The sequence below is a fragment of the Biomphalaria glabrata genome, chromosome 15 (assembly GCF_947242115.1).
Source record: "Biomphalaria glabrata chromosome 15, xgBioGlab47.1, whole genome shotgun sequence".
NCBI classification, from domain to species: Eukaryota; Metazoa; Mollusca; class Gastropoda; family Planorbidae; genus Biomphalaria; species Biomphalaria glabrata.
The window spans coordinates 8805448-8819030 of record NC_074725.1 but is presented as its reverse complement, the minus strand read 5'-3'; the positions used below and the strand labels follow the sequence as shown (position 1 = coordinate 8819030).

The 13583-nt window shown below is 37.3% G+C and overlaps 1 protein-coding gene across 9 annotated transcripts in view; it reads right to left on the bottom strand.

The window, feature by feature from the left end:
* Positions 1-1454: 1454 nt before the first annotated feature.
* LOC106061396 (uncharacterized) overlaps positions 1455-13583 on the bottom strand; it is a 32192-nt gene continuing 20063 nt past the window's right edge. For 6 of the 9 annotated variants that reach the window (XM_056012834.1, XM_056012838.1, XM_056012831.1 and 3 more), the window contains 6 exons: positions 12660-12842; positions 11743-11844; positions 9729-9926; positions 8531-8678; positions 5822-7697; positions 1455-3912 (listed from right to left, as the gene is read on the bottom strand). In XM_056012834.1, the coding sequence (XP_055868809.1) occupies positions 7453-7697; positions 8531-8678; positions 9729-9926; positions 11743-11844; positions 12660-12842 (876 nt within the window). In that variant the 3' untranslated portion in view covers positions 1455-3912; positions 5822-7452. The remainder of the gene's footprint in view (positions 3913-5821; positions 7698-8530; positions 8679-9728; positions 9927-11742; positions 11845-12659; positions 12843-13583) is intronic. The other 3 variants (XM_056012835.1, XM_056012836.1, XM_056012832.1) reach the window with 3 other exon arrangements.

The window sequence follows — 13583 nt, the reverse complement described above, 5'->3', positions numbered from 1 at the left end:
GGACAACCAAGGGGTAGGGGCTGACAAGGAGCACATACCTTAAGACCAGGCAGCCTTGACGTGAATCATGACATATTTCCAGGAAATTGTTTAACACATTACACATTTCAATTCACTTCCATATTTGGTTGTCATGACTACTGCGTTGTAGGATTGAAAACCCAATAGAAATTTTTAATTCGGTGAGGGGGGGGGATGCGCCAATGGAAAGGGTGAAACACAGAATATAAGTATGTCCAACTAAATATCGTCCTCATCTGTGGTCCGGTCTGGGGTATAGGCCACCAACCAGCTTCCTCCAGGCATCTCGGTTCTGGGCAAGTCTCTCCAACTGTCCCCATGCCTTGCCCGTCTGCTTGGCACCTGCTTCCAAACAGCGCGCCATCTATTCCTGGGTCATCCTCTCTTCCTCTTTCCTTGGGGTACCAGGTGAGGGCTTTCCTTGTACAGGCTTGCGGAAGGGTGTGGCCTATCCATCTCTAGCGTACCTGAAGGATTTCTACCTCAAAGTGCTGCTGCTGCTTCGTTCTTTGCCACAGTTCTTCATTCGAGATCTTGTCTGGCCAGTGGATCATAAGAATCTTCCTGAGGCAGGTAGTGGTAAATATGAACTTAAATATGCACAAAGCCTAAAGTTAGCAATCAACTCTATAGCACAAAATTAAAAGCGGGTTGAAGATCCAAATTAGGTCACCAACTTCAATGCCAAGCCAGGCAGAACCGTTTAGTAATGAAACCTAACTGTAAGAAAGACGTTTACATATAAGAATCTTATCCTTTTGTTTTAAATTCTTTTTTGCCGCATTGATTGTTATATTTATGTCTAAACTACGTACGAATCTCAGATATAAACCGTTTTAGCACTTATATTATAAATTAAAAGATAGCATGTCTTTAACTTTCAACTATCTCTTTGACTGTTGAACCGTTGGGGCACCACACATGATCTGTCGACCGTCACTCTACATTCCTTTCTGTGTTTTGTCATTAATACGGTTTCTTTTAAGGACAGGCCCGACCATTCTTTTATGTTGTGTTACCATCGCTTTCTCTGCCACTTCTTCCCTGGCACTGTTCCCTTAAGAAAGGTCTAGCAAGTCCCCTTTGATATGGCCAGAAAGTTTATTTTCTTTTTACTGTTGCCAGCATATCATCGTTGTCAATGTAAATCTTTTTTCGAAATTGTGATGCGGTCTTTGCAGGTGATACCTAATATCCTTCTATCGCATCGCAAAGGATTATCCTCTCTAGTTCTGCAGTTAGCGTCCAAGAATCAAAAGCATACAAGAATTTGGCCATGACCACGGAGCGCATCATTCCGATTTTTGTGTATAAGGCTACGCCTTTACCTTTCCAGATTGCTGCTGTGGATTGTGTAGCCTACGTCTGGACAATTTGTGTACATACACTAATAGATACACGAATACTAATAAGAGAACAAATTAAGACAATAATAAAATATCATATTTATGTTTTAATGTGTAACAACATACAAAAGGTTCATAAGTTTAATATGCTATACAATTTTAACTCTTTAAGTACAAAATTGTCCTGACAATGATTGTTTTTAATGCTTGGAAGTTAACCTCGGGGAAAACTTCAGATTGAATCCACTTAGACATGGGAACTAACAATCATGTTGTTCCCTCCAACAGCAACTGTAACTAAGTGGATTTTTTTCCTTTGAAATTCCTTTGAATAATGTCGGCAAGTTTGTTTGTAAAATGTTTTGCGGTTTCGGATGTTCCTTCCGGTTTGAAGATAATTTCATCCTAGCTCAAACCTCCCGCAGAACGGCGGGGGGATGGCGGAGAGCAGGGAATGAACCCGAGACCATCAAGACCATTCGAGCGACAGTCCAGTGCGCATACCACACTACCAGGTAGCCATGTGGAAAGGAACCTATGACCCATTTTATTAAGGTCCAAGAATGCACTCCGGGAGAGATATGGGTCATTCCCTCGAGACGGAGCCTTACATTCAGTTGGTCAATATTACACATCGAGTTTATCGTTTATCATAATTTGGTTTAACCAACATTTGTTTTTCTTTATAAAACAAAAAGTTATAAAAAAAATTAAAATCACAAGTACAATGCGATCGCCCCTGCATTAGGTGTAATAACCTTTTCATAAACAATCATAATAACCCTTCTGAACTACAGGTACAGCAGTAGAGACATGCCTGTGAGCGTTGTCCTTTGTTTTATGAAGTTTACACTTACGAGCCATGTTGGCCCTACGTTAAACATTCACCCAGGGCCCAGCGTACTGCTAAGGTCACCTTTGTAAGTACTGCTATCAGGGCCCAGTGTACTGCTAAGGTCACCTCTGTAAGTACTGCTATCAGGGCCCAGCGTACTGCTAAGGTCACCTCTGTAAGTACTGCTATCAGGGCCCAGCGTACTGCTAAGGTCACCTCTGTAAGTAGTGCTATCAGGGCCCAGCGTACTGCTAAGGTCACCTCTGTAAGTACTGCTATCAGGGCCCAGAGTACTGCTAAGGTCACCTCTGTAAGTACTGCTATCTTTGAAGCGAATAGTATTTTCTGGGGGACTGTTCTTAAAACGAATTTAAATGAAAATTGTTTTACGCACTATATATTTATAGCTTTTATATAGCGCTACTTTCATGCTTATAGCATTCTCAGAGCGCTTTGGTCCAATCTCATTTGTGGACTAGTGGGGGGAGGGGGTATCTAGGAGTTGGTTTTCCGTGCTGCCTTTAGGCGCTCAGTAAACGCAACTCTGCTCGAGTCGGGTGTCGAACCTCGAGCCCCTTTCTAGGTAGCCAAGCCAAGCCAAGTTCAAGCGCACTTAGCCTCTCGACCACTACCCAGAGTTCTGGGTTTAAACTGTAGTGTGAGGTAGTACAGTTGTGGAAAACATCAAAATAGTTCATTCAAAATATTGGTAACAACAAACTGATCAGCATCTCCTGGACAAACTATAACAAACTATAACAATACATTACAAGTTTAGAACTCCAGTCACCGTCTCCATTACTCTAGAAAATCTATTTTGAGATCTCTTTGGTACATTAGTTCGTTGAAGGAAAGATGGTTTATTATTATATGTCGTGATTATTTATTTGCAGTTTTGTTCTTAAAGCCATCCTGGTGTGACTATTGACGTCACTTATTTTGAAGCGGTGGTTTGGAGCGAGACATATCGATATAGTAGCCCACAACACTGACTTGCGATGTCGCAACCTTTGGATAGTGGAGACCAAGTCACAGGTCAGTGTTCATGTCTACTAGGACGAGTAGTCTCGTCTGGAGAGCTTACTCTGCATCGGAAACTGTTTAGTTTAAAGTCGAGTATAGATGACCTCTCCACTGGCCAAACCACGTCATGTTGGCCGGGTAACGTTTATTATTTCACTGCACCACAATCCTTTTTTTTATCTGTAGGCAGTTTGTCAATATCCTAGGTACAGTGAATACAACCTAGGCACAGAAGATACAACCTAGACACACTGAATATACCTAGGCACACTGGACAGTGGTTACAACCAAAGCACAGAGGATACAACCTAGACACACTGGATATACCTAGGCACACTGGAAAAAAGCATATGCACAGTGGATACAACCTAGGCCCATTTGATACAAACTAGACTCACTGGACAGTGGATACAACCTAAGCACAGTGGATATAACCTAGGCACACTGAATACAACCTAGGCACATTGGATACAACCTAGGCATGGTAGATACAACTTAGGCACACTGGACAGTGGATACGACCTAGGCAGACTTGATACAACCCAGGCCCACTGGATACAATCTAGGCTTGGTAGATACAACCTAGACACACTGAATATACCTAGGCACACTGGATAAAACCTAGGCACACTGGACAGTGGTTACAACCAAAGCACAGAAGATACAACCTAGACACACTGGATATACCTAGGCACACTGGAAAAAAGCATATGCACAGTGGATACAACCTAGGCCCATTTGATACAAACTAGACTCACTGGACAGTGGATACAACCTAAGCACAGTGGATATAACATAGGCACACTGAATACAACCTAGGCACATTGGATACAACCTAGGCATGGTAGATACAGCTTAGGCACACTGGACAGTGGATACGACCTAGGCAGACTTGATACAACCCAGGCCCACTGGATACAATCTAGGCTTGGTAGATACAACCTAGACACAGTGAATATACCTAGTGATGGGCAAAAGTTAACTAAAAAGCTGCTAACTTTTAGTTTAACTAAAAAAAATTAGTTAAGTCCAAAGTTTAATTTAAAAAAAAAAGTTTAGTTAAAATCCTAGTTTAATTAATTTTTTTTAGTTACAAACTAAACAGTTTAATTACAAATTTTACAAACTTTTTTAACATACATACGGTCATACCAATAAATATTTAGATCTATGTAATTCGGAGAATATATATAATGAAGGATAGAGAGGAGAATAAACTAGATGGTGCACAGGTCACTAGAAAGCCTTTTGACCTTTACCCTATAATGGCCACTATTCCCGCTTTAAAAAAAAAATACACGTGTTCATTATATTTCTAGCAAGTTTCGCTGCTTGATAAATCCTGATAATTCCTTGCTTCTATAGATCTACATTTTGCTGCTTTTTATTAAACACCAGTGTGTTCCTGTATAGCTGCAGGCCAAGAATTTTGCTTTACTAGATCTATATAGATCTAAAAAGTAAAAGAAATGTCGACTCTTTTTATTTTAAAACTTTTTACTAGATAGATCTAAAGTTGAGTCTAGTGACTTCTAGTCTATTAGTATTAGTCTATTACTACTATTAGATCTATAGTCATAATAGTCTATATTTAATTATTTTAGTCTTAAGTAGAGTCTAACTCTTAGTAGTCTTAGATCTAAATGTAAATTTAAAATTATAAGTCAATAATATAAATCTATTAGTTTAGAGATTCTACTATTCTAGAATTAGAGTCTAGATTAGATGTAGATATATCTAGAAAATTCTAGATTACTTATTAGATTATTAAATTAACTAAATCTAGACTAGATCTACATCTACTTCTATTATAATAATATTATAATTATACTTATATCTACTATCTAGATCTATTAGATCTAGATCTAGTATTATCTACAAGAGTTTATTATATTATAGATCTAAATACCCATATCTTGTTATAATCATTATTATAATAATCTAAAATCTCTAGATAGATCTAGAGTTACTAAGATATCTACTAGACCTAGACTCTATTTAGATCTAGTAGTAGTAGTAGTAACTAGTATTTCTTAAATTATTTTTAGATTAAAATATTAATTATTTGATCTTGGTCTAGTAGCTAGATCTAATTCTAGATCCAGATTATATTTCTGATCATTTCGTTTGTAGAAGATATTAGATCCAGAATATTCTAGAATCTAGAGTTAGTTAGCGAGTCAACATGCAGTTTTATCATTACTTCTAAAAAAATAGACAAAATTATATTAGAACTTGGACAATTACTTCTAATTTCTTTCTATAATAGTATCATTCTAGTCTAATCTAGTGATTCTATTAAGATCTACATCTATCCCATAAAGACATTTAAATCTTTTTTTCATGTGCACAATTTAATAAATGTTTATTACATTTTGCTAAAGAGATTGGTTGTTGTTTATATTTTTCATTTTTGTCTGTTTCGTCCTTAAAAAAGGTCAAAATAGTTAGTAAAAGTTTAACTAAAGTTTCTTAGTTTAGTTTAACTAATTTTTTAAATTTGTGATTAACTAAAAGTTTAATTACTTTTTTTTAGTTCAAACTTAGTTTTAGTTTAACTAAAAAAATTTAGTTTAGTTCCCATCACTAAATATACCTAGGCACACTGGATAAAACCTAGGCACACTGGACAGTGGTTACAACCAAAGCACAGAGGATACAACCTAGACACACTGGATATACCTAGGCACACTGGATAAAACCTAGGCACACTGGACAGTGGTTACAACCAAAGCACAGAAGATACAACCTAGACACACTGGATATACCTAGGCACACTGGATAAAACCTAGGCACACTGGACAGTGGTTACAACCAAAGCACAGAGGATACAACCTAGACATACTGGATATACCTAGGCACACTGGAAAAAAACATATGCACAGTGGATACAACCTAGGTACATTGGATACAACCTAGGCACATTTGATACAAACTATACTCACTGGACAGTGGATACAACCTAAGCACAGTGGATATACCCTAGGCACACTGAATACAACCTAGGCACATTGGATACAACCTAAGCACAGTGGATATACCCTAGGCACACTGAATACAACCTAGGCACATTGGATACAACCTAGGCATGGTAGATACAACCTAGGCACACTGGACAGTGGATACGACCTAGGCAGACTTGATACAACCCAGGCACACTGGATACAATCTAGGCTTGGTAGATACAACCTAGGCACACTGGATACAACATAGGCATGGTAGATACAACCTAGGCACACTCTATACAACCTAGGCACACTGGAAAGTGGATACAACCTAGGCACACTGGATACAATCTAGGCACTTTGAAAAAAAAGATTTTCTAATTCGTGTAGCCTTGCAATTTATTAAGGCAAACAAAATAGATGCTTCGAGTTCTGGACGAGATTAGAATGTGAAAAAAATGTATTAACAGTTAGATAGATTCTAATTCTAAAAATTGTGTCTAGGCAATGTAAAAAAAAAAAGGCTTGCCAACAAATGCGAATATAATGATGAGATGTAGAGAGTATTATTTCGTGGGAAAACATTTAATTAACTATTAAATTACTATATTCTCTAGACTAACACTTAGTAAAACTATACATGTTTAAAACTGCATGTGATTTTTTCTTAATTAAATTTTTTAAAAATGTTAAACTCTGAAATGATAGGCACAAACTCTGTAAATAATGAAATATTCTTTGGCATATAATGAAAAAACATAACATATTATGCATAGAAAATTACAGAACATTGTTTGCACAATTAAATGCCATACCCTTTAAAAACAATTTGCATAAACAGGCATATGCTATATATTCTTAAAACATTTTTGTTTCACTTTTGACATATTGTGTATGAAATCTATGACTGTACACACATTGGCTCTGCAGAGGGAATCACATTATCGGAATGATGCAAGTTTTTGTCTTGTTAGAGAGTTTTCTATTTGAGTTATCTTGACAGATGTCTCTCTGGTCAGGCCTCTCATTTCTTTTACAATATTTACATGTTAGTTGTTTGTACACTTTACATATGTTCCATTAATTATACACTTTACATATGTTCCCTTAACTATACACATTACATATGCTCCATTAGATGTAGATTTTACATATGTTCACTTAGATGTAGATTTTACATATGTTCCCTTAGATGTAGAATTTGCATATGTTCCCTTAATTGTACAATTAAATAATGTTCCCTTAATTGTACACTTTAAATAATGTTCGCTTAATCACAATGTTATAGACTTAGCGAGAACAAAAAGCAAACCACTATAATAGAACTGTGGTAGGGAATAGCTGGAGGGTTAGAGTTCCTTGACTTAACTTGGACATCCTGAGGCATATCTTGATCCGGTTCCCAGTTCCCGCAGGTGGGAAACCGTCGTGGGACAGGTGGGAACTCTTCCGGTTCTCCAACTTGGAAAAGCAATCCCATCCCAATTTCAACGTGGTACTCTACGTGGCAATGAAGAAACCAAATACCTGGCCAACAAAAGAAAAGCCAAATTAGAATTATGACAAATCCGCTTAAAGTATTTTTTAAATATTTATAAATCGCATGAAAGTTCAGCATGTCGAGGAAGAGCTCCAGAGGAAGGGAGATAAGTATTGAGCATTAACATAGACATAAACTATACATGTTTAAATGTTCATGAGTTTGTTGCTATACACGGCGTTATGGAGTGTATGTGTGTGTTTCCTAGGTAACGATGAGGAAAGGGGTGCGGATGTTTTTAGTGATAAAGGCTGAAAAGTTTCTGATGAAACCATGAGATGCTTGGTCAAAATTCATGGTAATATAAGTCACGTGGGGGATGGCTGAAGGGAGGCATGACAAGAGACGTGAGACACAAAGGACGTATATTTTTGTAGTTAGATTTTGTTTAAATATCATTTCATTTTGTTCCTACGAGACTTAGATCTCTTTTCAAGATGAATGCATCATTTCGTAAGCATACTTATAAATAAACGTTATAGTCAAGTTTGTTTTAAAAGAAATATGCTCAAGTTGGTTGAAAGTTCTGTACTAAGGTTTTGTACTACATTGGTTAAGTTATCTGGAGCTACAAACCAACAACCAAGCAATACGAAAAACAACCCATACTCCCTCCACGGCCATTATATCTTCACTTAAACTTGTCTTGTGTTTCGTGACTCTATCAAGTACAGTGCTATTGCCCGAATAGCGTCTGGAAATAATTCCTATATTACTGTTGAAGGGAAACAGTGTGCAAATAGTGCATTTTTTAAAACAAAATTCTTTATTGAAGTATAAACTTATAAATGATTACTATTATCATGGTTGACATTTTTACCTGGGTTATTGGCATGGAAACGAATGATGGTGTATCCTCCGTCAGGAACAGTAACTGTGTCTTTAATCGGGGCCTTGTGAATATTCCTGGTTATATTCCCTGAAAGATCTAAATCTGTGACATTTTGGGCGTAGGTGGAAGAACCGAGCTGCAGAAATAAGAATTTATATTAAAGTCTACATCTTAGAAGCTTAAAATGGGTCTCGTAACACTAAACTAATCTGGGTCTCGTAAAACTAAACTACCTGGGTCTCGTAAAACTAAACTAATCTGGGTCTCGTAAAACTAAACTATCTAAATATCAAGTATTAGTTCAAAATATCGAGTATTCGTTCTACATATTAAGTATACATTTCAAATAACTAGTATTCGTTCTCTCCTTTAAAATGTTTTGCAACTATTACAATAAAGAAGGCGCAGAAAGACACTTGATTGCACGAGAGATGCTACATATAATATTCTTCTTGTTACTTCAGGAAAATGAAAGACAGAGAAAAATGATTTGGTGTTCTATTAAAGTTAGCTGTGGTGCCTTTAACGGTTTTCTTCCTTGCGTCTTATATACATGAATTAGTTATCTGTGTAACTGGGTCTTTCTCAAATTCCTGTTTGACTAAAGCATATTGGCTGAAAGGACTGGTTTATCTGATTATGGGCGAAATATTATTTGTACTTATATAAATGTGTGACTTGACAAAAAAACAAATGTATTTCTTAATACGTTGAGTTTCAAGGAGTGCAGTGTCACACAGAGGAATCTAACTGTGGCTCAGCAGAGATGGCCACCACGTCCCCGCATTGAGATAAAGGCCGAAATGAGGAAAACGGAAACAGGGCTGACACCATCTAACAACAGCGGCGCTTTGACCTTCATTATCGATCTAACAACAGCGGCGCTTTGACCTTCATTAACCATCTAACAACAGCGGCGCTGCGACCTTCATTAACCATCTAACAACAGCGGCGCTGCGACCTTCATTAACCATCTAACAACAGCGGCGCTGCGACCTTCATTAACCATCTAAGAACAATGGACACCTATTTGGATCAAGCCGAAGCCTCACTATAGACCGATCATAATGTCATTCAGTTTTTAAGTACAATGAAATCATTTATTTTTTTACGAACTAAACACTGACTAAATAAAATAAAACATGTTCTTGTTTTGCTTAGAGTAAAGATTCTAGTCATTTCTCACCTTGCCCATGGCTACTATCCTGAATCCGTGGCCGTGTAGATGGGTGGGGTGGTTCGCATCCCATATGTGACCCTGGTCGACCAGTATGACCTCTATGACATCATCAAGTCTGAGTTTGTAAAAGTGAATGCATTCGCAGTATTCATTTCCACAATTCCTCTGCTGTGTCTTCATGGTCTCAGCATTGCATAGTAAGTCCTGAACATTTCGTTAGTACATTAGTATTAAGATATGGTGTGAACGTTCTTTGATCTGAACATTAAACAAGTTGTGTGATCTGAACATTACAGAACTTGTGTTATCTGAATATTACATAGGATAGGTTCTGTGATCTGAACACTAAACAAGTTGTGTGATCTGAACATTACAGAACTTGTGTTATCTGAATATTACATAGGATAGGTTCTGTGATTTGAACACTAAACAGGTTGTGTGATTTGAACATTACAGAACTTGTGTTATCTGAATATTACATAGGATAGGTTCTGTGATCTGAACTCTAAACAGGTTGTGTGATTTTAACATTACATAAGTTGTGTGGTTGAAACAATCGTAGGCCTAAATTATGGGATATATTTGTGCTAGAATGTATAGTCTAAGCATTGCATCAAAACTCATATTATAAGATAAGATAGATAAGATCAGATAATTTTTATTGATCCAATATAATGGAAATTCAGTTTGACTACAATTGACAAGCTCAGCGAAAATACTGTACAAAAACAATAAGAACTATGTCAATAGGTGCAGTAGCATTAATTGGGTGCTGTATTTAGATCTGTCATAGTGAGGGCTTGAGACATTCAAATCTTTCCAATTCAAACTTCTGTTAAAACTTGAAGTCAAACCGACCAGGAAACGTAATCATGAATAATGCAAATCAGAAACAGACTAAAAAAGGAATCTTTCTCAACAAACTGTTGCCTTGTTCAGGTCTGGACCTAGACTTATGTCCTTGGTAGCCTAGTTGTTAAGTGTGTGTTTGTGTGTGAACCGATTGATATGACTCATGTTTTTTGTTGACAAAGCTTGTATAAACTAACTCTGTGTCTGTCATGAACAAATCTTGTACAAGTTATTTCTCCCACCTCACATTCTTGGATCAAGTTGATCCTTTGCGTAGTTATTCATTGTCAAAAACGATACATAAATCAATAAAAAAAAAAACAACAACAATTAGTTAATATAACAAATAAATTTAATTTTGTTTTTATATAGAAAGGGGAGATAAATCTTGTAGCGATATGTTAGCAAAAGGACGGTTCTTCCCTTATATAAGCTTTATTAAAAAAGTTTTATATATATATATTTCCTTGTTAAAATGTTGAATTGCAAGTTCGGTGTATAAAAGATGAGAACTGCTGATGAAAAGAAACAAGGGCTCGCGTGGAATCTAGACGAGGAGACCAGTAGATTGGAATGACTTGAGAGGTAATCAGAACTTCTAAAACATCTTGTAATTATCAATTTAGTTTACATGGATTCTCACATTGAAATTGGGAGCCTGTAGATATTTGTGGATAAAAAATTAAGTTTATTTCCGTTCATGAACGTTTTCATTTCAATGTGTGTTTCAAGTTCAAGTTCAAGTTCAAGTTCAAGTGCTCATACAAAGTGAAGCTCGTAGCTACAAACTCAGCGCCCAGACCGACAAACATCGGCGCCTTCGACATACAAAGCCTTAGCTCTGACCACGGCGCGGCCTACGTCATCACTCGTCAGAGGCCAAGATTATGCGTCACTGATGATGCGTGTGTGCTAAACCACTGTGTTGCTGTCTAGTGTACATAGATAGACAGAAAGATTTCTTTTGAAACTAGAATCTAGAATCTTCATCTAAATATGAGGTCACGCAAACATTCAGACTGTGGGTTATTGTTCCATCACCCAAACCACTTTTCATTTCCCGTTGAAAGCTTCTGGCCACACAACTTTAGGCGAGAAAATGACTACAATTTTAGGCAAGGAAATGACTAAAGCTTTAGGCAAAGAAATGACTAAACAACAGACTAACCTGTGGTAGATCCTGGTACTGTGACAAAGGTGGCGCTGGAGGCATCATGTTGGAGATATCGTTCATCTGTGTCGTCTGCAACTGCCTGTTGCCTTGAAGAAACTGACAAATAGAGATATCACCTATTAAAGTAATTAGTGTACAACAGAAAACAAGTAAAAATATAAAAATACTTTTTCAAAAATAAAAAATAAACTTTTATTAAATGTATTTGTATCAATTAATTTGGATCAGTCCTGTAATTACATTTTGTAATAGATCTAGATAGGGCCTGCCTTACGAATACTGGGGCCCTGTTTAATGTCTGCTTGCGAGGCACTTCTTCTAATTTTTTCTTTTACAATAGTAAATATTACTATTAATTAGATCATTATAGCAACATTTGTTATACAACATGCATAGGAAGCAACCCAAACGAAATAGGCGCCAGAGGGTTAAATGAAGTTACGTCAATCGTACGATAAGCCTACACTAAATGTGGTGACACTACATCTTCTACCATCTTTAAAAGCCTGTGACAAAAGCCGTGACCGAAAGTGACACGCTTAATGTAAATTACGGGGCCCCTGCCAGGGCGGCGATAGTGATATGCTGAAAGCTAATTGCGGAGCCAGGGCGCCTCTGCCAGGGCGGCGATAGTGATATGCTGAATGCTAATTGCGGAGCCAGGGCGCCCCTGCCAGGGCGGCGATAGTGATATGCTGAATGCTAATTGCGGAGCCCTTGCCAGCGCGGGACCCGAGCAATCGGTCAAATCAGCCTAAGATCGGCCCTGGATCTAGACTAACTATAATAAATCTGTGCTATTAGAAGTATTTTTTACCATTTTTTTAAAGCACAATTTCATAATTTGAGTACGGTACGCTTTGAGTTTTTAGTTAAAAAAAAAACAAAGAAGATTACATCAACATACTTACATCTCTCGTGGAGTACAAATCTGGGTTATGAAATCTTGGGTTGTCAATGGCTTTGAAATCCATGGCCACCACAATTGTCCTATCTGGCGTCTTGGTCAACGCGATGTCGTCATCCTGCATAGACCTGAGTTCCACGACTGGGATTTCCGTCGGTGATCCAGCAGAGTTGATGGGATTCAAGATCTGACAAGAAGAGACCCCATGGAAACTTGCATTACATTCTCCCTACCTGAAACTTACCAAGTTAACTGTGTTCAACCTACCGCCAAACTAGAGAGTTTGAACTGAAGGAATAGCTCGTTACTCGAATGGCAGTGTGAAGTATTAGTGTAGCTACACCTTGGCTAAGATACACAGTTTTTAAAAAAATAATAATTGCTACAAATAGTATCAAGTAAAACTTCGAAAGAACTTCTATAAAAAAAATAATATCGAAGCTTTCATTAAGAATTTCATTACCTTAAAGTTGGAATGGTAAAAATTGGAAGTGATGGTCCTAATCGATTCGCATGATTGGCCCTTCGTAAAATAAAGTTCTTAGTACTTGTATTCAGGGCCGACCCTAACAATAGCGGGGTCCTATGCGAAATGGATTGCGTCTGGGTAGGCATACGGATAATGAGTGAAAATTAAGATTTTGCATTTGATTCATTCTTTACTAAAAACAAAATCATGATCGAATTAACTTTATTTTACGAGCCTTGCGTGTAGCGAAGTCTTACAGTATGTTATCAAAATTTTGTTTCCTACATAGAACATGCTCAATAGCAAGAATTGCCAGATTGTTCAATCTATGAATGAATGAATTGTTGAACTCAAGTAATTCTTGTTTAGTCTGATGTGCGAGAGGCTTCATTCACCAGATGCCACAGTTAAGTTTGTTTTTTTTTTTAATCGCGCGTAGGATTGGAGTTTTCCATATTG